The 25,242-nt window shown below is 36.1% G+C and overlaps 2 protein-coding genes across 2 annotated transcripts; both read left to right on the forward strand.

Annotated features, from left to right (window-relative positions):
• Window positions 1–59: 59 nt before the first annotated feature.
• On the forward strand, window positions 60–2,303 carry lenep (lens epithelial protein). Its single transcript, XM_056476284.1, has 2 exons — window positions 60–460; window positions 2,206–2,303. The coding sequence occupies exon 1, from the start codon at window positions 253–255 to the stop codon at window positions 442–444; it is 192 nt and encodes a 63-aa protein (XP_056332259.1). The 5' UTR covers window positions 60–252; the 3' UTR covers window positions 445–460; window positions 2,206–2,303.
• A 3,362-nt stretch (window positions 2,304–5,665) lies between these two features.
• On the forward strand, window positions 5,666–25,176 carry pbxip1b (pre-B-cell leukemia homeobox interacting protein 1b). The gene is given in 10 exon segments (XM_056474834.1): window positions 5,666–5,768; window positions 8,127–8,215; window positions 9,711–9,923; window positions 11,105–11,405; window positions 14,027–14,251; window positions 16,605–16,648; window positions 17,758–17,874; window positions 20,858–21,116; window positions 23,783–24,424; window positions 24,427–25,176. Coding segments are annotated over 9 exon segments (2,544 nt in total). The 5' UTR covers window positions 5,666–5,768; window positions 8,127–8,152; the 3' UTR covers window positions 25,107–25,176.
• The last annotated feature ends 66 nt before the right edge of the window (window positions 25,177–25,242 follow it).

Here is a 25,242-nt window from a genome sequence, read left to right on the forward strand (position 1 = left end):
TGTTGTGCAACAGCAGGTCGACAGTCAGCCAGCGTTTTCCAGAGTTGAATAAAACCCATTTCACGGGGGGCACCGAGTCCACGAATCCGCAGAGCTCCAGGATTTTCGTGTGAAGAGCAGCTCCAGCTGAAGGAAACAGTGGAGACGCAGAACCCGCAGCCGCGACACGGTATCTCCGGGCCCGCGCTCCTCCAGCTCCTCCCGCCGAACATCGCTCGCGCTCTACGGTCGACGCTGCAGCGGTGGAGGGAGATGCAGCCTCAGCGGCCGCTGCCCCAGGCCATGCCCTCCTCACTGGGCCGGAACCTCAGAGACGCGGCCCTCAGGATGGGCACCGGGAAGAGACTGCTGGGGGGAAATGTGGCTTATGGGGTCATCCAGTCGCTGAAAGAGTGCCTGTACTTCCTGCTCTGCTGCTGGTGTATTAAAGAGATCCTGGACTGATGGAGAACTCTCACAGGTGCTGTATGGAGGACACGAGAAAGTTTACCAAAACGAGAATGTGTTAACTAATGGAGATGATTTACTATTGATTACATTAGGATGTTAAATATTTTGAATTAACTTTTCAGCTATTTTTTCAGTTTCAATGTAATTTGTTTTATTTTGTGATTTTAATCATTTGTATATATTTGACCTTAAAATAGGCTTTTTATGTAGATTTTAAGTTTTATTTTTAATAACTGTAGAACTTTTTTATTTAAATGTTAATCATTTGGAATATAATTACATCATGTAACTATAACATTCAACTACAGCTTTATTTTGATTGCCAAAATAAAACATTTTTTATCGTGTAAATTCGATCAAAAACACTAGTAATAACAATACAATTTAGTTATATTGGCATAGTCATTTAAATATGACAGGTTTCAAGATAGTAATGTTGAACAATGCTTAAATTATACATTTGGGTAAAAGAGGAGGCATCTCATTTTGTCTACATCAAATACATTATTTAAAAATCAAAGTATCGGTTTATTTTATTTTTTAAAAGTAAAATATTTGTAAAAATTAAAGAACAAACTTGTTAAAATATAAAATAATCAAAAATTAATTGTAAATATTTTTAAATGACTGAAACCAGGTAAAATATAGTGGTTAGAATGATAGTAAATTAATCACATTTAAATTTAGTATTTTTGGGATGTTAAATATAATATTTTTATGTTATTAAATGATTCTTGCTCTGAATACACCTGACAAGAATTTTTTGGTTTATATTCAGTACAATATTATTACAGCGAATCTATAAATTCTGATATAATCATCACTCATTTTACCGTAAACCAGAAACATAAAAAAAGTTCTCGAGGAAAATGAAAGCTGTTACATTTTTATAGTTTGTATAAGCTTTAAAACAGGCCCGTAGCCAGAGGGGGTTCAGGTGGTTTGGAAGACCCACCACTCACTGATAAAGGTCCAGAATTTGTCCCATACATGAGCTCATTTGTCTTATTTTGGCTGCTATACCATGGTGAAAATAACCCACCGAAAAGACCAAGCGGAATCCTCTGTTGGCTGTTGTTTCGGTGTCAATTCAGCTACAAGTATTTATAACGAGTATTTCATGAGTCCAACATCCAGCTGTTCGAGAAAACATACTATCTGACGTATAAGACATCTATTGCTTCTGTATAGTAAAACATTTTACATGTATAAAAGTTTAAGTGACTTTTATTTAATATCTTAGAACTATATTCTTAAAACAAAAAAAATGACCAATAAAAGGTGTGAAGAACCAAAAGCGTACCATAAAATTGATTTGAACACTATTATGGCTAAAATAGTCCAAAAATGTGGTTATGATGACCATCCGACAAGCTAATTCAGAAACGTGCTTAAAATGTCACTAAATTGCAGTATTTAAATTTCATAATTAAATAGAAAAAAGAGGCGTATAATTGCAAAAGGTCTACTTTTTGAGAAAAAAAGAATCACCCCTTTCACCAGGCTGGCTACGGGCCTGTAAAACCTGCTTTCATTTTTAACCCATTCACTAAAACCGAACAAGGGCTCACTACTATTACAGCTGACCTTGCTGAGGTGTTTGGAGCCTACTGTTATCTTTAGGGGCCGCCCAATAGGCAACCCCAAAAATATATCATTCAAAATGCTGAATAAATCTCTTATTACCAAACTAATAAGATCATGTGTAAAGCAGCAGTACAGCGATATTCATAGTGTTCTCTTCTATTTTTTCAGAGCCATTGAGCCAGTGGATGATTCATCACAGAGATGTGTTGATGCTTCGGCCTGAATCCAGATCTTTTCACGCATGCATAAACACACATGCTTCATTAGCCTTCTGTTACTAATGCACTTTAAAGCAGCACATTCACACAGACAACATCTCTTTCAACATGATGTAGGAATTTAATAATAAAATCAAACTGTTTGTGAAACAACTGCTCATTTAACTCTTTAACAAGCATCATAGCCACATGGTTGACCTTTTGTCCAAAGTTTAAGGTTATTATTATTATTATTATTATTATTATTATTTTAATTGCTTAGAATGATGTCAGTACATAATTCAATCCAAGACATTGGCCAAAACATTTTTCAAAGAGTGCCACTTAAAGGGTTAAAGGTCCCAGGACTTTTTAAATGATTTAAATATTGGATGCAAGCTGTGAGTGTGTAACTTAAAACTGCTTATACAGAATACAGCATAGGCCAAACGCTGTACAAAAAGTCTTATAATACATTTCTTTAAAAGAAGTGTTATTTATCTGAGTAAATCTACTGCTGGAATATTTTGGGTGGTGATCAGGGTCAGACATTTTCATCAAGGACAAATCAAGGCATAACATATTTCCTAATGGTAATTCAAAGGGCTTTACAAAAGCAAGAGAATAAAAATCACACAGTAAGTGTAAGAAATAAAAACAACAAAGAATTAAAACGATTACGATAAAAAAATTTATTAAAACAGACTTAAAAGGAATGTAAAAGTAAACAAAGACAGCGAGAAGTAGCACAGTGCTCATTTAGTAAAGGAATAAACATCTCAGATAAGTCTTGATTTGAATGTGCCCACATTTTAAAATCATTTTATCATTAATAATTGTTTTTTTTAATTGGTTTTTATTTTTATACTGTTGTATTTGTCTTGAAAGAGTTCCCTTTTTCAAAAGTTTAGGACATTTAGCCTGCTTTAAAATGGCTAAATACAAAATTTTACTTATTTAATTTTAAAAATACAACATTCAGTAAGTTCTGAAGACACACAAAAAAAGTTAATATGAATGTATTAATTAAATAACAAAGTGAAAAAAGGCCATCAGTTACTACATCATAATTTATATCAATAACAACAGGCATTGCACACACAAATGATTCGCTTAAAATCTACATGAAACAGAATTTGTGATTTTCCCATTTGGGACATACATCCAAGTCAAAGTACTTATTGATCAAGAAAAAAAATGCTAAAATGTAAGGGCTTGTCTTGGAACTTTGTTGTCACCTGCTAATTCTGCAATCTTATGTGAGTCTGACTGGTTTACCCACTCTTGGGTAAGTTGGTGAGGATCACGTCAAGTGAGTAGTAGTGCAGGAAGTAAAAAACAATCGTGCACATACAAATAATTTATAATGAATACTGCAATGGGGTGGCACGGTGGCTCAGTGGTTAGAACTGTCGGCTCACAGCAAGAAGTTCGCTGGTTCAAATGGTCACATTTCAGTGTGGAGTTTGCATGTTCTCCCCGTGTTGGCGTGGTTTTCCTCTAGGTGCTCCGGTTTCCGCCACAGTCAAAAGACATGCACTAAAGGTGAATTTAATAAACTAAATTGGCCGTAGTGTATGAGTGTGTATGGGTGTTTCCTAGTAGTGGGTTGCAGCTGGAAGGGCATCTGCTGTGTAAAACATATGATGGATAAGTTAGCAGTTTATTCCGCTGTGGTGACCCCTGAAAGGGTGTAATTATTATAGTTTTTCTTTATTAATTTAAATGAAGTGCTAAAAATCTACCTGAAACAAAATTTAGGAATTTCCCTCTTCCTCACCGGTGGTGACATACATCTAAGTGAAAGTACTTCTTGATCAAGAAAAAAAAAATGTGTGTAATTTAAAATGTATTTTAATTGGATCTTTGGATAGTTGTCTCTTGCTAATTCTGACTGACCGGGTTTCAAGTAAGTTGGTGATCACGTCAAATGATAATGAATTAAAAAAAAAAGTGCACATACAAATCATTCATAATGAATACTGCAATATTATATACAAAGTTCAAAATAGTCCGTTTTTTATTTTATTGTGACTTAGAGATTGTACCTGTAAGGAACATTCTTGTCGGCTTAGTCCCTTTATTAATCCAGGGTCGCCACAGTGGAATGAACCGTCAACTTATCCAGCACATGTTTTACGCAGCGGATGCCCTTCCAGCCGCAACCCATCTCTGGGAAACATCCATACACACTCATACACTACGGACAATTTAGCCTACCCAATTCACCTGTACCTGTCTTTGGACTGTGGGGGAAACCCACGCGAACGTGGGAAGAACATGCAAACTCCACACAGAAAGGCCAACCGACCCAGCCGAGGCTCGAACCGGCGACCTTCTTGCTGTGAGGTGACAGCACTACCTACTGCACCACTGCATTACCCTGTAAGGAACAGTCTACCTGAAATATTCATTTATAAAAAATGTGACAGAGTCTGACCTTTAAGTTTGTCATCCTCGAGAAATCATACAAAACAAGCATCAAATCCTACAATTCAATAGAAGAACACATACTTGATCATTGCCAGCTTCTTCTCTGTCAAATGATGTCGCTTCCTTTGATTCAAAGCCTTAAAGCACATTGGCACATTGCACACATTTTATGTTAAATTTAATGCAAACGTGGCAGGACTGACAGAAACATGGAGACAATTATAAATGTATTTGTATTATATATTTGTAGAATATATTCATAATTTCATGTTAGTAATCAATTGTTGTGAATGATAACAGCATAAACTTGCTATTTCTGAAGTATTTTTTTTTCTAAATAAAAAAGCATAACAAAACTATTAAAGCTGTATGTTCAAATAGGTTGACGAAAAGGACAATAACAGGGTTTGTACATTTGTAAAGTGTTTTTAATGAAGACCAAAAATCTGAGAACCAAATGAATGACATAATCCTTGACAGAGCAACTCACAGAAATCAACCATTAGTCCATTTTCGACATTTTGGGGGTGAAATAATTTTTATTCACTGTATTTAAGTATTTATAGGCACAGATAATGTACGTTTCTGGTAGATTGTCCCACAAGTGATTCAGTACCCTTGTAGAGGAAATTAGTTTGAGCCTGTTAGACTGGTTTTGATTCTAACATTTTAAAAATAAGCTTCAAAAGATACTAACTCCCATTGCTTTTGGTTACCTAATAGGCTACCTCGGCATGGTATAATGAGACAAGACAGGCCTATACATGAACTGAGTGTAATTTACATGATGGGGGTTCGCCCGGATCCACTTTTCTCGTTTGTTTGAGCACATGCTCTTCATCTCCATAAAGTCACCTGTTTTTGTCAGTCACGAAAAAAACGCTTTGAAGGACGGAGGATGAAGTATGCTTGCCATTGGCGGAGAACGCAGCACGTGGGCGGGACAAATCCAAAAGTCAAGCTCTGATTGGTGGAAAACTTTTGAGACGGAAGGCGTGTCAACGAAACTGCACACTTGCGTTTGAAACTTTGCAGAAGACAGGAGTGAGTGGTGGGAATTAAAGCGGTACTTAAGGAGGAAAGGTGCTTCGGAGTAACTAGGTATGCTTTTGTTTGATACTTGTAAACTGTTTTTGTATTCAACCGAAGTCAAATTGCACGCTCATAAAAGATATGGGCTTGGTTTTCTGTATTTCCGGCATGTGTGTGTGTTTATGTAAAGTGCGACTTGGACATTTGTTTGCGGAATTTATACTGAACACTCCCCCTTTTTTGACAGCTGCGTCTATTTAAAATGTAGACAGATGTCCAACAAACAAACACACAGAGGACGTACGACGCGTACTGTTTGTACTGGTGTTCTAATGACGTGAAGATGTGTCTTTTTATGGAGCATTGTATTTGATGTCCATAAAAGGAGGAGGTGATGCGAGAGATAAGACGGATGCAGCAATGAAGCTTTTCCCTTTCCTTTTAGAACAACCTTGGCTAGCCACGCTAATCATGTTGTGCCTCCAAATACCGTAGTTCAGTAGTTTTGATTTGTGTATGATGCTAATAAGCTAATTGTTTTTATTTCTAAACATTCATTGTCATTGTTATATAATTATTTTACATAAATATGTAATCCTCATTAATTATACACAATACAGACAAGCACATTAATGCATTATATTTATATAAATATTCACATAATTCTTTAGGATATTTTAAATATTAATATCCACATGTTCAGTTATTATAACAGACGCTATCTGATTAAACAGAATTATTCGGGTGCACGTTGTGCTTCTTTCTGTTATTTTTAGCTGTTATCTATTTCAGACATTCTTCCATATCCTCACCAATTCTCATGGCTCATGGCTATATTGAAAAAAAAACCCTCATGGGAGTCACACTATTAGCAGACCCAAATTACTGCGAAAGGGAAAAAAAGATCCTTATTAAGGAGTGAAGTGTGTCACAAAGCGGTGCGTCAGTGATTAGGCCTTTTCATTTTGTAAATTTGCATGTAAAATTCATCATTTCTGCTTAACAGGATTCTATTCTTGCGCGGATCGACTTATTATTCGGATCTACTGAATATTCATAAAGATGGCTCAAATGAAAGGATGTTTGAATATGTTGCTGTAACTCGGATAGAAATGGTTGTTGGTCTTTGGCCTACTTGGAAAAGTAGCTCATGTCTGCCTCGGTTTTCTGCTAGTGAGCTGTAGGTCCATTGCTTTGTTTTCCCAGTGCTGTCAGTGTGAGTATAACTCCTCCATTCTCCTCCTGCCTTTAGGGCTGCTTCTCGACATCCTTAGCTACACAGTTCTTTGCCAAAATATTTGCCAGCCAGGGAACTGGTGGTGTAACCAATGGGACAACACACGGATAATACTAATGAAGTGAACACTCTTTCACTGCACCTCCAGCTTTTCTCTCAATCCTTCAGTCTTGTGTTTTTTTTTTTTGTTGTACTTTTACAGTACTATAGTGGAGTCGGCGTCCTCAGTGAACTCAGTAACCAATCCATTTTTAACCCTCACATCACTTTGGGGCTTACATTGTGCACATTCAGAGTCACATCTGTATATATTAATGTTACTTTGGACTCCAATACGCAATACCATTTAACATACAATATGTATTACATATTATTAAACATATAGTTCACCAATGTCTTTTTATTTGTTTTGTTTTTTCATTTACACACCCTTAAGACATCCAATATGTAGATTTCTTTTTTTCCAGTGAAACATTACAGATGATTTTGGGCTAAAAATGTTGTCTTTGGTGACTCATAAAATGCAAATCATATAAAATGAAAATTATATTTTAATTAAAGTAATAGTGAAAATGACCTAATAATTTACTCACCATCAAGCGGCAAGCCGTCCTCGGATTAACTTTCTTTTTCCAGATGAACACCGTTGGAACACTCATATATGCATATATCTATACAATCTCACACACAATAGTCCTTACATATGCATATACCTGCACACACTGTACATGCATACACCTACACAATATACATATGTAGATAAAATGCATACACTTCACATACTGTTATATTCATATGCAATTTTAAAAGGGTGTGTCTTAACACGCTTTTTAAAAACATGAATGCTGGGGGATTCTTTGACTTCATTTTGGAGACAATTTTTGGAGTATAGTGACCTAAAGAGGTGCTGCCAGATCGCATTAGTTTTACAGAGTGAATTCTAAAAGTCCAGCGCTAGAAGAGCGTAGCAAATGGCTTTGATTGTATCTCGATAAACAGTTAGAAATAAGGCCTTATTAAGTGGAATGATTGGCTTGTGCAAGAGACATAATAAAATAATAGCCTTGAGAAGCCAGGTTCCCTTTAAATTTAGTTAAGATTGTCATTTGATTTGTAACTAATGGAACTGAAGACTTCAGAAAGACTTTTGTGTGTTTTTCTGTGTGTGACAAAGACTGTGTGTGTTTCAGTTGCTGGACGGAGTTGCTAGGGGTTAATGTCAGAAAACGGCAGCAGTACTTATGGCAACAACTGGACTCTTCTGACCCCAGAAGTAAAGGTGTGTTTTAGTGTCAGAGGTATTGGTGAAAGTCTGTGTAGTTTATTTTGAAAACAATCATGTTTTGATGCAAGAGTGAATGACATTGATGACTCTTTCAATTTATTCAAATTTAAAATATAAATCATATGTGATTTAATATAAATCTGTGATTAATATGTTTTGCATGACTACATTAGAAGTTATTAGTAAAGTAGAATATACAGTTGAAACCAAAATTATTAGCATCTTGTACAATTTTAATTCTTTTTCAAATATTTCCCAAGTGATGTTTAGTAAAGCAAAAAATAAACAAACTTGAGAGTATTTCCTATAATATCTTTCTTTTTTATTCTGGAGAAAGGATTTTTCCTTTTAGTTTGGCTTGAATATAAATAATATAGAAACTGCTCAGCTAAATGTTATTAGCTCTCTTAATATTTTATTTGTTGTGCAATTAACCTAACTTGTCTAGTTAACCTTATTAACCTTGTTAAGCTTTTTAAATTGCACTTTAACTTGAATACTAGTATTTTGCAAACTAGTTAAATATTATGTAATGTCATCATGGCAAAGGCAAAAAGAAATTAAATATGTGACATATAAATTAAAATTAAGAAATTAAATATGTGAAATATGTAAACAATAAAAATCTGTTGACAAAAATGGAAAAAAGGGACCTATTATGCCCCTTTTTACAAGATGTAAATAATTATCTGATGTCCCTAGAGCAGGGGTTCTCAAACTCAGTCCTGGAGGTCCGGTGTCCTGCAGATTTTAGCTCTAACTTGCCTCAACACACCTGCAAAGATGTTTTTAGATAGTCTAGTAAGAGCTTTATTAGGTTGCCCAGGTGTGTCTAATTGGGGTTGGAGCTAAAATCTGATGGACACCGGCCCTCCAGGACCAAGATTGAGAACTACTGCCCTAGAGTGTGTAATTTCAGCTCAAAATACTACACTAATAAGGTTTTATAATGCTTTGAAACTGCCCTTTTTTATGTTTGGATCCAAATTGTGCCATTTTGGCAACTGTTGCTTTAAATTCAGAGACTGTGCTCTTTTCAAAAGAAGGCGCAGCTACAAACACTTATGCATTAGCATAGTGGCAGATTCAAAACATCTCTGTGTCAAAATGTTATCTCTGTGAAAAACAGAAAATGTCAAAATGTTTCAGAAGAAGGAAGCTTTCCGCTCTAATGACACGTACAAAGGGAGAACGTAAATCAAAAGTGTTTCTGCTGACTGTTTTTGTTAAGTGTGATTCTAAAAAATAGAATAAAATAATTTTTACCATTAGACGCTGGTTATATCCACACATCTGTGTTTAAACCCCTTATAAAACAGATTTTTGCATAATAGGTTCCCTTTTAAACAGAATTTGGGAAATATTTTAAAAATAATTAGAATTTCACAGGAGCTAATCATTTTGTTTTCAACCGTATATATGCAGGTAGAAAGAGCAGAATTTATAGAGAGGTCTAGTCTTGTTTGACAGAAATCATCTCCATGTGCAGGAGTCTGGAGCTGAGAATATGGGTCCAGTAACTGAAGGTCTTAAGGTAGAGGGGCAGCTCTCTAAAGCACCTGAGCCCTTAACATTGGCCCACAGTGACCTGGAGAAACACTCCTCTGACGCATCTGCTCACCAGCCCGAGACTGAGACATCAGCACAGATTCAGTCTGACCAAGCTCTCGGCCAAGGGTCAGAAAAAACACAGGAAACTCAGGTGTTCTTCCTCAAATACATAATTCAGATTATATAACATTTTCATCTTCTATTATGATTTTTGGGGTGTGAGAAAATTTGGAATGCATGCGCCACTATGATAACTTGTAAACTAACTAATATAAGAAATTCCCTGGCTTTCACTGACTAAAAAGCTAAATTTTCATGACCTCTAATGGACAAATAACAGATAGGTCACTTTTTTGATTTGCATAATATGAAAATGGTTTTTGCATGGCTGCTCTCTTTTCCATATTTGATAGCTCAATAGTAGCTTTGCAATCTTTATATTTAACTTTTCTGACATTTACTTTTAACATCCAGTCTTTGAAGTGGTCATTTTGAAGCCAAAGCTCTTAGAATTTAAGCTTTTCTGGCATGTTAGCCTTAGTTCAGAGGTACAGTCTGGTGCCTCCATTTGACTTACTTTTAAATGGTTTACAGTTAATGAAAAATAGCCTAACCATAACAATAAAGAGTGAAATAGAAATACAGTATAGAAAAAATACACTTTGATGAATAAAAAATCTAATTTAAAGTGACATATCCCTGATGTTACATGACTAAAAATATAGAAATTCCCTAATATTCAATGACATTTGAGAACCCTGAAAGGTAGGAAAGCGGTCACTTGGCTTGTACTCTTTCAAAGGGTACACTTTTTTTTTTTTTTTTGAGCGTTTTAGGTGCTAATATTTACAGTTTAGGTAATAATATGTACCTTTAAGATACCCATATGGGTCGGTGCCTATGGCGTAGTGGAAAGTGCACCGACACATGCACTAGTGTTCGATTCCCACCTCGAGGTCCTATGCCGATCCTTCCCCTCTCTCTGCTCCCCAAATTTCCTGTCTATACTCTCTATTGTCCTGTCAAAAATAAAGGTGAAAACCCTTAAAAAAAAACAACAAAACAAAAAAAAAGATACCCATATGGATTATTTCATATGGATATATAGTTTAGTATAGGTTCAAGCGGTATTCGTAAGGAATTGAATGCAAGCAGAGTTTAGATTTTTGTAAAGCATAGCACCATCTGCTATTAAAAACTAAGCTTAGAATCGATTCAAGACAGAATAACGATGCATTTGGAGATTCACAGAATCTTTTTTTTTTGCCACGGCTGTAATGTTACCATTCCTTTATTGTTAAATGTGAACTAAATGTACTGACTGTTTACCAGATAACACCTCCAGAGACGAGTGAGGGTCGGGCTCAGCTGAATGCAGCACATGTCAATGAAGGCCCCAGCTCTGTTAGTGTTGAAGACATCAGCTCCTGGAGTCCTGACCATGAGGAACAAGATGCCCTTACAGGTCACCCTGAGAACCCAGCATGTCCCGGCACTGATGCAGAGTCATTCTCTGACTCTTACTCTCACATTAGTCTCACCACTGGATCAAGCCCCCTTTCTGCTTCAGCGTGTAAAGAAAGAGACCACTTTAAATCAGATGAAGAACCTCTGAGGAAAAGCACAGGTGAAGGTGAGAAATGTTCAAAAGCTGCTTGTTTGCACTACTCATTTAAAATTAGTTGAAATGACACAATTCAATTGTGTGGAAGCCAGACTTTTTTAAAGTGTCGGATATTATAATATAATAATAATATTATTATAATAAAATTAATATAATATAATATTAATCATATGGACAAAATAAAAAGTCTATCATTTCATATACTGTATGCTCTATCGTTTGTTTTGCGGTGTTACTAAATGCATTGTTTATGATACAGTGTTTAACTAATATATTGATATCAGGATATGAGAGGACTTATTTTGTGATATTAGTTTTGTCATGTCGACCAGCCTTATATTTAATCCAAAATAGTAGTGTTATACTTTTTTCCTCAGCGTCTTTAGAGATTATTTTGAGTTTTTAATACCTAGTTTCTATGTATGTCTTATTTGTGTGTGAATATATATTTTTTAAAGTGTCGGTGATGGTCAAAATGGAGCTTAACTGCAGTTGGCAGGTCTGATATGGGATGATGATTATTAGGATGGGGTTGTGCATGATGCCTGATGGCAGCTTGACAGCTTGATTTATGATTAATGTTGTTTTTTATATATTTATATACATACAGTGTGTCCGCTCTGATTACGGTTTTGGGTATATCACGCTCTATGGCTTTTTCCCTCTGGTTTAAGTAAACATTTGCTTGTACCTGCATCCACAAAACATAGACTTAATTTCTCAAATCTTTTTAAAGGTATAGTTCACCCAAAACTGAAAATATACTCAGAGATTTATTTAGACACAAGTGGTTCTAATATGTTATTTTCTCTGTTTAACACAAAACAAGATGTTTAGAAGAATGTTGATACCAGTAACCACTGAATTTCATAGCAGGAAATAAATAACACATACTATGGAAGTTCAATGTCTTTTGTTTTCCAACATTTTTTTAAATAGCTTATTTTGTGTTCATTGGAAGAAATCAATTTAAACTGGTTTCAGATAACTGAAGGAAGATTAAATAACTACAGATTTTTTTTTATTTTTGTTGAACTATCCCTTTAAGATGGTGCATCAGTGTTTGTCTTTTACTGCAAATATGTAAAAATTGTATAGTACAGTATGGTATGAGGCTAAATTCTAGTTTGATTTTAGCTGATACTTTAAGCAGCTTATGAATCATCAAAATAATCTAACATTCAAAGGTTTAGGATTTATTGTTGGTGTTTTTGAAAGAATTCTGTAATATTCGATCAAAACACTTTAAAAATAGTAATATTGACAATTTAAATAACTTGAAAATGGATTTATTTATCTTATAGTGAAGCATTCATATATGTTCTTCAAGAAAAATGTCATAATATCCAAAGTGTTTTTTAAACAGTTCAGTTATGTTGCATTTTTCAGGATTCTTTCTCATAATTGATGTTTAGTCATCTTACAAAATTACAGAAAGGTTTTGTAAAAACTGATCCAATTTAAGGATTGGTACACTTCTAATCTCCAATTTCCTGTTCCTTAATCTGCAACTGCCTCTCTGGCTTTCCTTATACACTCTCTTCTCCTCTCTCGTTCTCTTTCTTCCTCTCTCTCTTTCTTTCTTCTCTCTCTCTCTCTCTCTCTCTCTTCTCTCTCTCTCTCTTCTTCTTCTTCTTCTCTCTCTCTCTCTCTCTTCTCTCTCTCTCTCTCTCTCTCTCTCTCTCTCTCTCTCTCTCTTCTCTCTGTCTGCTCTTCTCTCTCTCTCTCTCTCTCTCTCTCTCTCTCTCTCTCTCTCTCTCTCTCTCTCTCTCTCTCTCTCTCTCTCTCTCTCTCTCTCTCTCTCTCTCTCTCTCTCTCTCTCTCTCTCTCTCTCTCTACTATGGATATGAATGGTGACTGATTTTTAACATTATTCAATATATCGCCTGTTGTGTTCAACAACAGCAACAAAAAAAAAAACAACTCAAACAAGAGAATTAAGTCATAAACTAAAACAGAATTTACATTTTCAGATGAGCTATCCCTTTTTGAAGCATCCTTCTTAAATACAACTATTAATTTTTAAAACTATTAATTTCTAAAAATTTATCTCTGACCCCAAACTTTTAAGTGCTAGTCTAAATGTATAATTAATTTAGCTTAGAAATGCTTGAGTCCGGCATGTTTTAGTCATCTTACTTAGTTTATTGCTGGATTGGTGAAACTGCGGACCAGACTGATGACGTGACTGTGGGGAGATCCAGAAATAGAGCCTCAGCCTTGATTCCCCAGACAGCACTAACCCTGCAATCACAGGACAGCGAATGGTTAATAACATGTTTCAGAGACTAAAAAGAATGTTCATGTCCTACTTGTGCAAATAATTCTAGCTATTAAGCACACACATAATCTTGTTGTCAAATGAACTTGGCAGTGTATATGAGGAATATTATTGGCTTCCTGGCAGAAAGCTTTTGATTCTGTGTTGTAAGTTGCATTGGAGTAATTCATCTGGTAAATGCATAAATAAAAGTGTCCTATAAAAGCATCTTCCTGTGAATAAAGGTGATATGGCTGCTTTACTAACCTGCTGTAAAATGGAGTTGCTTGTAAAAAACAGTTGTGTATTTTTCTGTATATACTATGCTTAGTATCTGCTGAGTTTCATCGTGTCTCCTGTTTCCATGTAGAGCCGAAGGAAGTGTTGGAAACAAACGGGAAGGAGGGAGATGGTTTAAGAAAGAGAAAGATCTCCCACCTGGGCTCTTTGGACAAGACTGAGATGGAGGATGATGAAGAGAAGGAGGAGGAAGACTTTCAGCCGCCTCAAAGAGAAGATGAAACGGTCTTTACTTTGAACAAGTGCATCATTGCAGCTGTCATTCTTCTAGGGCTTGGAACCATTTTCTTCTCTGGTGAGCATGAGCACTCTTTTTCATTGGATTTATTACAAATTTGTTATATAGTAACACATTCAAATGATAAATGTATCATATATTAATGATGGCTGCTAAATGCTAATATAATTATCATATTCATCACCAAATTTTTGTTAGAATTTAGCAATTTATTTATTAATATAAAATCTATAATTGCGAATGAGGTTTTTATATCATCATCAGCCTAGCAATAAGAATTTATAAATCCCATTATTGTGCATCGTCAGTAAAAAGGAAACATTGTGTTAATAGGCAGACACATTCAAAGGGACTATTATAATCAACTTCTCAAAATATTGAACTAGAATTTTAGGATTAGTTCACCCAAAATTGTAAATTCTGTTATTTATTTCTCACCTTTATGTTGTTCCAACCCTCTGACACCTTCGTTTAACTTAACTAAACAAATTATGATATTTTAGATGAAAATTGAGAGCTCTCTCATCCTTCACACACAGCAGAAGTCCTGAGACATTCAAAGTCCAGAAAATGAACCATAAACATTGTCAACACATTCCATGTTACTTCAGTGGCTCAACTGTCTCTTTTTGTGTGCCAAAATACCCTGTAAAAACTTTTTTTGCCTGCTGTATGTCTTTTGCATTAAATTAGGGTGTGCAATTACTATGGGCAATATGATACAGTACTTGCCTGTTGTGCTATATGTTGTGCAATACATTATACTGCCTGTAGTAAACGTGCACCCTGACAAGGAAGAAAAAAACATTGATTAAAAAAATATGCAGTTTGAGCTTCATCTGGTGACATTTAAACAATATTATTATAGTTGAACATGTTTTGAAATGTTTTTGGTTATTTTTTTGACTGGATGTCTTGCAACCCTTGCTGTCTATAGAGGATGAGAGAGAGCTCTTGAATGTCACAAAACAAAATCAGGTGTCACTTTATTTTGATGGTCCATGTGAGTGTTAGTAGACTGTCTGCCTAATATCTGTTGATACTGCTCCTTCAACAGACATTTAACTGACTATAAGAAACTTTGCAAGTATGTGTCAACTTAAACTAACCCTAACCCCAATTTAACAGTCTACTTATAATGTAAAGAGAATTAGTTGGCATGTAGATGCAGTTTAACTTTAAATTCAACAAACGGACCATCAAAATAAAGTGTGACCCAAAATTATTTTTTAAAAAATTATAGAATGCCTAATTTGTGTTCTGAAGATGAACAAAGGTCTCTAATGTTTTGAATGATGTGAGGGTGGGTAATTAAAAAACAAACAAACAGCAGTTTCAGTTGGGTGTACTAAGCCTTTAAATATAAAATGGTGTGTGATAATATGTATGCAGTGTCTCATATCAGTGAGTGGATTTGAATATGTTCCTGTGTCTGAGACTGTGTTGTTCCACAGGTGTGCTAATGGACGCGGATGATGGTAGGGTGTGTGTGAAAGAGAGTGTGTGTTATTGAATGGAGCAATGAATGCTTTATCTCAACATAATTTGCTTGTTGATGGTTGCTGCAGTTGAAAAAGTGCATGTGCTGCTGAATATTTGCTAAATAAAATCCTCAGCCTTGTTACTGTTTCCACCTGGAACTAACATGTTCAAATGCATCTCTTGTGATCACTTGGATTTTCATCTTGTTGAGATGCTTCAAACTCATCTCACCATGGATTGATAAAAAAGACATCTTAATACCAGGTGTAAATAGAGCCATGCTGTTTGTGACTCAAAATATTTTATAGTCTAAAACAGAGTTTCTCAACCATGTTCCTGGAGACCCACCAACACTGCATCTTTTGTCTTAACTGATGCTCAACACGCAGAAATCTGTTGAAATCTCAAAAAAAGTACTTGAGGGTTTCTTGAACCTTTATTACCACCAAATCCTACTAGCCTACTTTAATTGTAATTTAACTTATAGTTTAATATATTTAAGAACAGACTTATTCTCTGTTTTGTATGCTTAATATACTAATTTTAAAATACATTTAATATGTTACTTTTTAGATTTGCAGGTTTTGAGCAACTGGCTAAATTGGTTTTGGCAGTGTCTCATGATGTTTAGGAACACGTAGCAGAAAGAACATTGTGAAAGAATCGAATATGTTTTTAAATCATTTTGATCACATACATTGCATGTTATTTTTTAAGTCTGCTGGAACTGCATGCTTTCTGTGTGATCCTTAGACTTCAAGGTTTTATGGCTTCATGTTAGCTTTTTTATTTTCATCACATTTACCAGTATTGTTTTGTAATGTTGACGCATGATCAAACGTGCTTTGTTGTGAGTTTTTGTGTGTGTGTGTGTGTGTGTGTGTGTGTGTGCTTTTTTGTGCTTGATCTCCTGTGTTTTTCCCCACAGAAGCAGATGTGGATGTTAGAGAGCTGAAGGATCCGGCAAATCAGGTCAGATCATTTGTTCTTTACTTATTTTTTTTTTTTTTTTTACGTTTTAGTCAGTAATATACAGTTGAAGTCATAATTATTAGCCCCCCTTTGATTATTTTTTTTTCTTTTTGTTTTAAGATATTTCCCAAGAATATTTATATAATTTTAAATTTTTTTAAAAAACCATTTTGAGGTCAAAATTATTAGCCCCTTTAAAGCTATATATTTTTTCATTCAAGTGTTCACACTTAGATAATGCTCGACTATGATAGCAGGTTTGGTAGATAAGCCCGAGGTTCCCGCCTGGTCAATGAGCATTAGGAGGGATACGAGATCAGGTGTTTCTCGAGTGCCCCCTTTTGCTATGTATGCGTTAAGTGCTTGTGACTGTATTACGATTCACTTATGTACATGTTTTTATACTGTGGGAGGAAACCGGAGGACCCGGAGAAAACCCACGCAAACACAGGGAGAACATGCAAACTCCACGCAGGGAGTGCCGACTGGCTTAATTAGAACTTGGACCTGTGGCCTTCTTACTGCGAGGCAGCAGTGCTAACCACTGAGCCACCGTGTTGCCCGATCATGAAAGAGGAGGAGGGAGAAGGGAAGAATGGGGGGGATTTCCAAAAACGAAGATAAGGAATGAAGTTTAGGCAGGATATTTATAGTAGTTTTAGAATGATCTGATAGGCTAGCTAATGATTAGCAATGAGGATCAGCTGTAGTCAATCATATCACGTGCTCCTCTCGAAATTAGTTTGTGAAACTTCACATAGTCTACAGAACAAACTGGTTATTGGTTACACAATAACTTGCCTAATTACCCTAACCGGTCTAGTTAACCTAATTAACCTAGTTAAGCCTTTAAATGTCACTTTAAGCTGTATAGAAGTGTCTTGAAAAATATCTAGTCAAATATTATTTACTGTCATCATGGAAAAGATAAAATAAATCAGTTATTAGAAATTAGTTCTTAAAACTATTATGTTTAGAAATGTGTTGAGAAAATCTTCTCTCCGTTAAACAGAAATTGGAGAAATAAACAGGGGAGCTAAATAGTCCAGGGGGGCTAATAATTCTGACTTCAACTGTAGATATAACCTGTAAATGTATTTGTGTGACAGGATTGGCTGAATCTTGAAGACTCCAGAGACACGCCTGTTGATCTTCAGCCTCCAGACATTTTAAGCAAACACACAAAGGAAGATCAGCAAATATTGGCTCTACAGGCACAGCTTCAGGTACAAACACCTGTGCTAAATAAACAGCAAATGAAGCACTAAAGTCAATGTATAATGTTCCTTAGATGAATAACTGTTTTTGACTCTATCATTAACCCTTGAAGCTCTAATGTGCTTACAGCAAACGTCTTCTCTATTTTTCATTTAAGTCTAAAAAGTAGTTGTAAATTGTTGTAAATAATTGTAAGTAGTTGTAAATACAGTAGCAGTTTAATGTTAGTGAACATCTTGATGCTAATGCTCTAATGCTGCTGAGAGTGCTGATTAGATTAAAATGTAAATAGGTACTGTTTTCTTTTCAATAACAAAATAAACACAGTTCCAAGCATGAGAAAACAGCAGTTAAAGGGTACAATAACAAGCATGAGAAAACAGCAGTTAAAGGGGTACTTCACCCAAAAATAAAGATTTAATCTCTATTTACTCACACTCCGGTGATTTTAAACTTTTATTAGTTTATTTCTTCCCAAAAGAAGATGTTTTGAAGATAAAAAAAAAAAAAAAAAAACTGTGCCTGTTGACTTGCATAGTAGTTGTTTTGGGTGGCGTAGTCAATTGCACGATCGCCTCACAGCAAGAAGGTCGCTGGTTGGAGCCCTGGCTGGGTCAGTTGGCATTTCTGTGTGGAGTTTTCATGTTCTCCCCGTGTTCACGTGGGTTTCCTCCGGGTGCTCCAGTTTCCCCCACAAGTACAAAGACATGCGTTACAGATGAATCGGGTTGGCTAAATTCGCTGTAGTGTATGTGTGTGTGATTGAGTGTGTATGGGTGTTTCCCAATGATGATTGAAGGGCATCCGCTGCGTAAAACATATGCTGGGTAAGTTGGCGATTCATAATAAAGAGACTAGGCTAAAAAAAAAATGAATGAATGAATGAATGAAAGTAGTTGTTGTTTTTAAAAGCTTTCACAAATTTTTGAGTGAACTATGCCTTTAAGCAATTTTGCACTGCAGTAAATTTGTTAATGTTTCTTTATATATCACTTCATACTGTAGACGGCTTTAACACATGCATCTCTACTGTATTAAACACAGAAAACACTGTCATCATTATTTTGAATAGAATTACAGGAGGGCTACATGATATTGAAAAAACATTGGGATATTTAGATTTCTGCTATATATAGCTCTGTTTGGAAATAATTTGATTGATTGGGAATGATTCTGTAGGGGAGTGAATCCTGCAGTAAATATTATTAAGTTAGAAACTATACAATATCTCATGCCTAAATGCTTTAGAGTCTCATGAAATGCTCACAACATAAACAAATGCAGATGACAAACTTTCACTCCATTATGTGTTCTGATCTGTGACTCTTATCCAAACATTGCTTATTGTGAAATGTGACTATCGTAGATATCAATGCTGAAACTATATATCGTGCAGCTCTAAATTGCAGTTCAGTTTCTGCAATAAAGCTACTTTTTAATGTTTGTAGTCATGGACATCTGGGGTTCGTTCTTCATACGTGGATTACTCAATTAGATGGATTTGGTGATTGACGATTTGACACGATCCAGGATCGTTTTGTTCTTCAAAACTCTTCAGAGAGTTGTTGTCATAGCAACAGTTCTGGTAGCTCAAACCTGCTCGGGAGCAGGCTTATTTCATACAAACATGATTGGGTCATTTCAAGCAAAGGTAATACTGAAAGTATGTATGGAATACTTCTATTTTCGTACAGTAGTAGTTATATACACGTGGAAAAATAATAAAATAATTTTATAATAATAATATAAATAACATTTATGCAATCTACACTGTGATTTAAAAATATTGTGACTGTCACTGGGTAGTTCTCCCCAGGAGGTTTAAAGAGAACATTTATTAAATTGGACTTTTTAGATGCAAACTCGTACAAATTAAGGCACCAGCTTTAGTACAATTTGTGTATGGTAATAGACATGCACATAACCTATTTGATTGTTTCTTTTATTAAGTAATAATAATTTATGCAGTCATGTACATGTTTTGATAGCTAATATGATGATGATTTGATGCTTCGCAAAAGTTGCAGACACCTTTACCAAATATTTTTTTGATGCAAAATTAATTTATACAGCCAGTTATTCCTCACGCCGTTTAAGAAACTTGAATAGGCTTAGGATTCTATAATGAAGAAAATCTGATCTAAATGTAAAATTAATAAAATTGCTAAATACTGTTGACACATGAAATTGTAAAGCCTGCAGCCCACAACAAAGGTGGAACGTTACTGTTTCATATTTAACAAACCATTTATTATGAATTTTTGTAATTTTGATCACATGAATAATTGAATATTATTCACATGATGTCATTACGCTGCTGTGCGGTCAGCTGTCTTTGTATTGCTGATTTTGAGGATTGATAGATCTGTCTGTCACAACACATGCAGCGATCTCAGATCAGTTCATCCAGACATTTAATCTGATTCGCGAACTTGTTTAAGGAACCAAACTAGCCAGAGATCAGTTTTCCAGATTAAAAGATCCAGGATCTGCCAAATCATCTTAAATCATTTAAGCGAGGTACGAAGAACGGACCCCTGATCTCAACTGATTGAATGGAGGTAATCAAAACCATTTCCATGGCAATGAAGTTGGGGCCTCATAGCCAGACCTACCTGTCACATCATCATCATCACAGACCAGTACAGTTAGTTTTTTTGTATTCTTTTACAAACTCCAGATGGAAAATATAAACAGTAATTTAAAATAATCTCAGAATATTTGTTCATTGATTTCACTTTAAGCATATTGGGGCTTGGGTGTCATTTAAATAGAGTGCTTTTTGGTACTATATCTTTAAAATGCATATATAAATTATATTACACTGGTCCTCAAGGTTTCAGGGACCAAAAGCTGTTGAAATAGACTTTTGGATTAAGGCTATTTCTTAAATGCATCACTCTATATATCAAAGGAGCATGGAAGTTTCTCTTGTATTACCTGCTTGGAAGTGTTTTGTTGTTCTTTATTTTACTTTGTCTGTAAACTCAGCAATATCAAGGTGAACTGAAAGCAGCGCAGCTTCTGGCTGAGACAGGAGAGAAGGAGCGTGTGCGGAGAGAAGAGCTGGAGAAGGAGTATCAGAGGATTAAAGGAGAACTAGACAGACTGCCTGTTCTTCAGAAGGAGCTGGAGCAGGAGAACGAGAGAATGAAAGAAGAAAGTGCACGAGCGCAGAAAGAGCTGGAGGCACTGCCATCGCTGCAGAGCGAATTGGAGCATCTGAGAGCTCAAGTTTCCCAGCTCACAGGTGCAGTAAACACACACACACACACACACACACACACACACTGACAGTAACAGTCCATCAGTTGAACGCATCTGTCCTGATTTTTTTTTTTTTAAAGAGAAAGATTATAATCCAGTATTACTTGCATGTCCTTACCTTGATGCACTGTTAAAAATAAATAAAAAAATTTACTTATTAGAGATATTAAAAATAAATATGCTATGCTTTATTGTGCCAGTAACACTTAAGAACAAGGTTCCATAACTTAATATTAGTTAATATATTAATATGTATACAAACAATGAGCAATACATTTAATACAGTATTTATTACAGTAATTTATCTTTGCTAACATTAGTTAATGGAAGTAAACTCCACTTTAATGTTAGTTCATGTTAACTCACAGTGTTATTTCTGTAATGGTGGAGTGGGAAAGTGTGTTATCCCAAAAAAAAAAAAAAAAAAAAATTGTCACTTGTTTTTAAATTTACCTTGGGTGCCAGACAGAAATCAGAAATATTTGTACATGGCTATCTCTTACCACCAGTTACAAATATTAAACCAAAAAAAGAAAAGAAATAAACAACGTGAACCAGAAATAACTCTGAGATAAATGTTGCATCCGTTTAAATAAAGTCTGTATTCATCAATTCAAAAAAAGGTGTCACGATGACGCAGGGGGTAGCAAGATCGCCTTACAGCAAGAAAGTCGCTGGTTCGAGCCCCGGCTGGGTCAGTTGGCATTTCTGTGTGGAGTTTGCATGTTCTGCCCGTGTTGGTGTGGGTTTTTTCCGGGTGCTCCGGTTTCCCCCACAGTCCAAAGACATGCGGTATAGGTGAATTGAATAGACTAAATTGGGCGTAGTGTATGTAAATGCAAGAGTGTATGGGTGTTTCCCAGTGCTGGGTTGTGGCTAGAAGGGCAAACACTTCATAAAACATATGCTGGATAAGTTGGTGGTTCATTCCACTGTGGCGACCCCTGATTCATAAAGGGACTAAGCTGAAAAGAAAACGAATGAATGAAAAAAGGTACTTTCCACTTTTTTACAAATACAAAAGAAAAGAAAAACCACTGCAATAACAACAAAACAAAAACAAAACCCTCGGCACTTAGAACTTAAATGAAAGTAAATAACCAAGAAAGAAGAAGTTAAATATCACAACTTTGGATTTTAATAATGAATTACTAGATTTTGAACTATAATTAATAAAAGCTGTACTGCACAAGTATTGTTCATGTTAGTAAATACATTAACTAATGGAACCTTATTGTAAATTGACCATTTTTTCATATTGTTAAACAATGATTTATAAATGCAGTAAAACTACTGCAAACAAATATTGTCAGTAATTATTTTGTTGTTGTTATTTGATAGTTCCTATTTAAACTACTTTTTAAAATGTTAAAAAAACTATATATATTTTCCTTTGCGCCTATCTTTCAAACCCTTAGGATTTACACATTTTTCAGCAAGAAGTTTCTAATCATTTAAACTGTATTGCAATTTAGTGTGAACACTTGTTCTTTGATATGCTTTAATAAGTAAGAATAAGTATATGTATGTGTGTATATGAGTTATATGTGCTAAACAATTTATATATACACACAAATACACTCACCGGCCACTTTATTAGGTACACCTGTCCAACGGCTCGTTAAAGCAGATTTCTAATCAGCCTATCACATGGCAGCAACTCAATGCATTTAGGCATGTACACATGGTCAAGATGATCTGCTGCAGTTCAAATTGAGCCTCAGAATGGGGAGGAAAGGGGATTTAAGTCACTTTGAACGTGGCATGGTTGTTGGTGCCAGATGGGCTGGTCTGAGTATTTCAGAAACTGTTGATCTTCTGGGATTTTCACGCTCAACCATCTCCAGGGTTTAAAGAGAATGGTCCAAAACTGTAAATATCCAGTGAGCGGCAGTTCTGTGGGCACAAATGCCTTGTTGATGCCAGAGGTCAGAGGAGAAAGACACAGCAGCAGCAGAAGAGCACACCGGGTGCCACTCCTGTCAGCTAAGAACAGGAAACTGAGGCTGCAATTCGTCTCACCAGAATTGGACAATAGAAGATTGGAAAAATGTTGACTGGTCTGATGAGTCTCGATTTCTGCTGTGACATTCGGATGGTAGCGTCAGAATTTGGCATCAACAACATAAAAGCATGGATCCATCCTGCCAACTCATCGACTCATCTCAGATTGGTTTCTTGAACATGACAAGGAGTTCACTGTACTCAAATGGCCTCCACAGTCACCAGATCCCAGTCCAATAGAGCACCTTTGGGATGTGGTGGAACGGGAGATTCGCATCATGGATGTGCATCGGGCAAATCTGCAGCAACTGCGTGATGCTATCATGTCAGTATGGACTAAAATCTCTGAGGCATATTTCCAGTACCTTGTTGAATCCATGCCACAAAGGATTGAGACAGTTCTGAAGGCAAAAGGGGCTCCAATCCAGCATTAGTAAGGTGTACCTAATGAAGTGGCGTTGAGTGTATCTATGAGCTTAACAAAAATATTTAAGCTGAATGATGATGGAACATACTTTTTAAGGTTATTTCATACCTTAAAGCAGACATTTTCCTAATGCAAGTTTAATTTAATGCAGAAAAGAAAAAGGGTTGTACATAAATTTTATTTCTGTGTAAACAAAATGGTCTTTTCCTGTCCTCCAGTAAAAGCAGAACATCTGCATCCCATCACCACCTCTCGGACCCCCCCTGCTGGAGACAAAAGAGATGTACCACCTATAGAAAGACCAAACATGAAGAACAGGAAGACCTGGGACAAAAAGACCGAGGTAAAGGAACAAAGCAAAGCAGATAAAGATTGGAGAAAGAAGAAAAGTGGAAAAAAGGAAGGTGACAAAGACAGAAGAGAGAAAGTGACGGATGAAGAACATTCTAAAGAGCAAAAAGACCGGAAAAAAGAGGAAGGCAAAGCAGGCAAGCAAAGAGAAGAGAAAAGGGAGTGGAAAAGGGACAAAAAACAAGATGAAGGTAAAATAGGGAAGGAAAGAGGAGAGAAGTGGGGGGAGAAGAAAGAATGGAATGATGAGAAAAAGGGGAAGAAAGACAAACATACAGAAAAGGAGGACAAAAAGGGAAACAAAAAGGACTGGAAGGATACTGGCAACAAGAAAGTGAAAGAAGAAAAAGAACATAAACAGAAAGACATGAAAAGTGATAAACACAGTGGCGAGAATGACCATAGAGAATGGAAAGAGAATAAAAAAGAGGAATGGAAAGGTAAAAAGGAAAAGGGTGAGGGAAAACACAATGAGAAGAAATGGAAAGGAGACAAAGAAGAGCATGCTGGAAAGAAAAAGAGCAAAAGCACCGGAGAGGGAAAGAAAGAGAGTCAAAAAAGGAAGAGTGGACAAGAGATGACGTGAAGGAAGAGAAAAAAAACAAAGCGCACCACCACAAAAACAGCCCCAATGAAAAAGAGAAAGGACAGAAGGAGAAACCCAGGAACACACCTCAAGGCGAAACCTCCAGCCATCACCATCACGAGCAGCAGAACTACTGGACCAAACAGCGAGAGCGGATCCAGCACTATGATGACCTGCGGGGCCACTGCAGCGGCGTGGAGGACTGCGCTCGAGTCGAGGGTCTCTCTCCTGTACACCTGCACGACTTCGAGAACCTGCTCCAGTCCTACATGAACAAACTCCAGGAGGAACAGAGCTCCAGTAAAGAGGAGCTTAGGAAGCTGGTGAGGGAGTTCTTCAATGACGGAGTGTTCGCTCATGATCAGATGCCCTTCAGTGAGTTTGTAGAAGATGTAGGGGACATTTTGGAGGACATGGCTGAAGGAGAAGAGAGCGACACTGAGGCGGAGGACAGCGAAGAGGATGACGACGACGATGATGATGATGAGATGGAGGATTTCGAAAGAGAAGCTATGGAGAAATTTGCACTTCCAGCAGAAGCAAAGAAGGTTGAAGATTCTTCTAGGAAAAAAAGGTACATGTTGAAACTGTCGGGTCTGAGTTAATTTCATGGTTATTAATAATAATATTAATAAGAGTGTCATTTCTGAAGAGTATATTCATTTTCATTATTCATATTTTTTTTCATAGATAAAGCTGTACTGCTGTAAATCCTTAGTGATGATGGTATCCTGCTTCATA

Source organism: Danio aesculapii, chromosome 16 (assembly GCF_903798145.1).
Source record: "Danio aesculapii chromosome 16, fDanAes4.1, whole genome shotgun sequence".
Taxonomy (NCBI): Eukaryota; Metazoa; Chordata; class Actinopteri; order Cypriniformes; family Danionidae; genus Danio; species Danio aesculapii.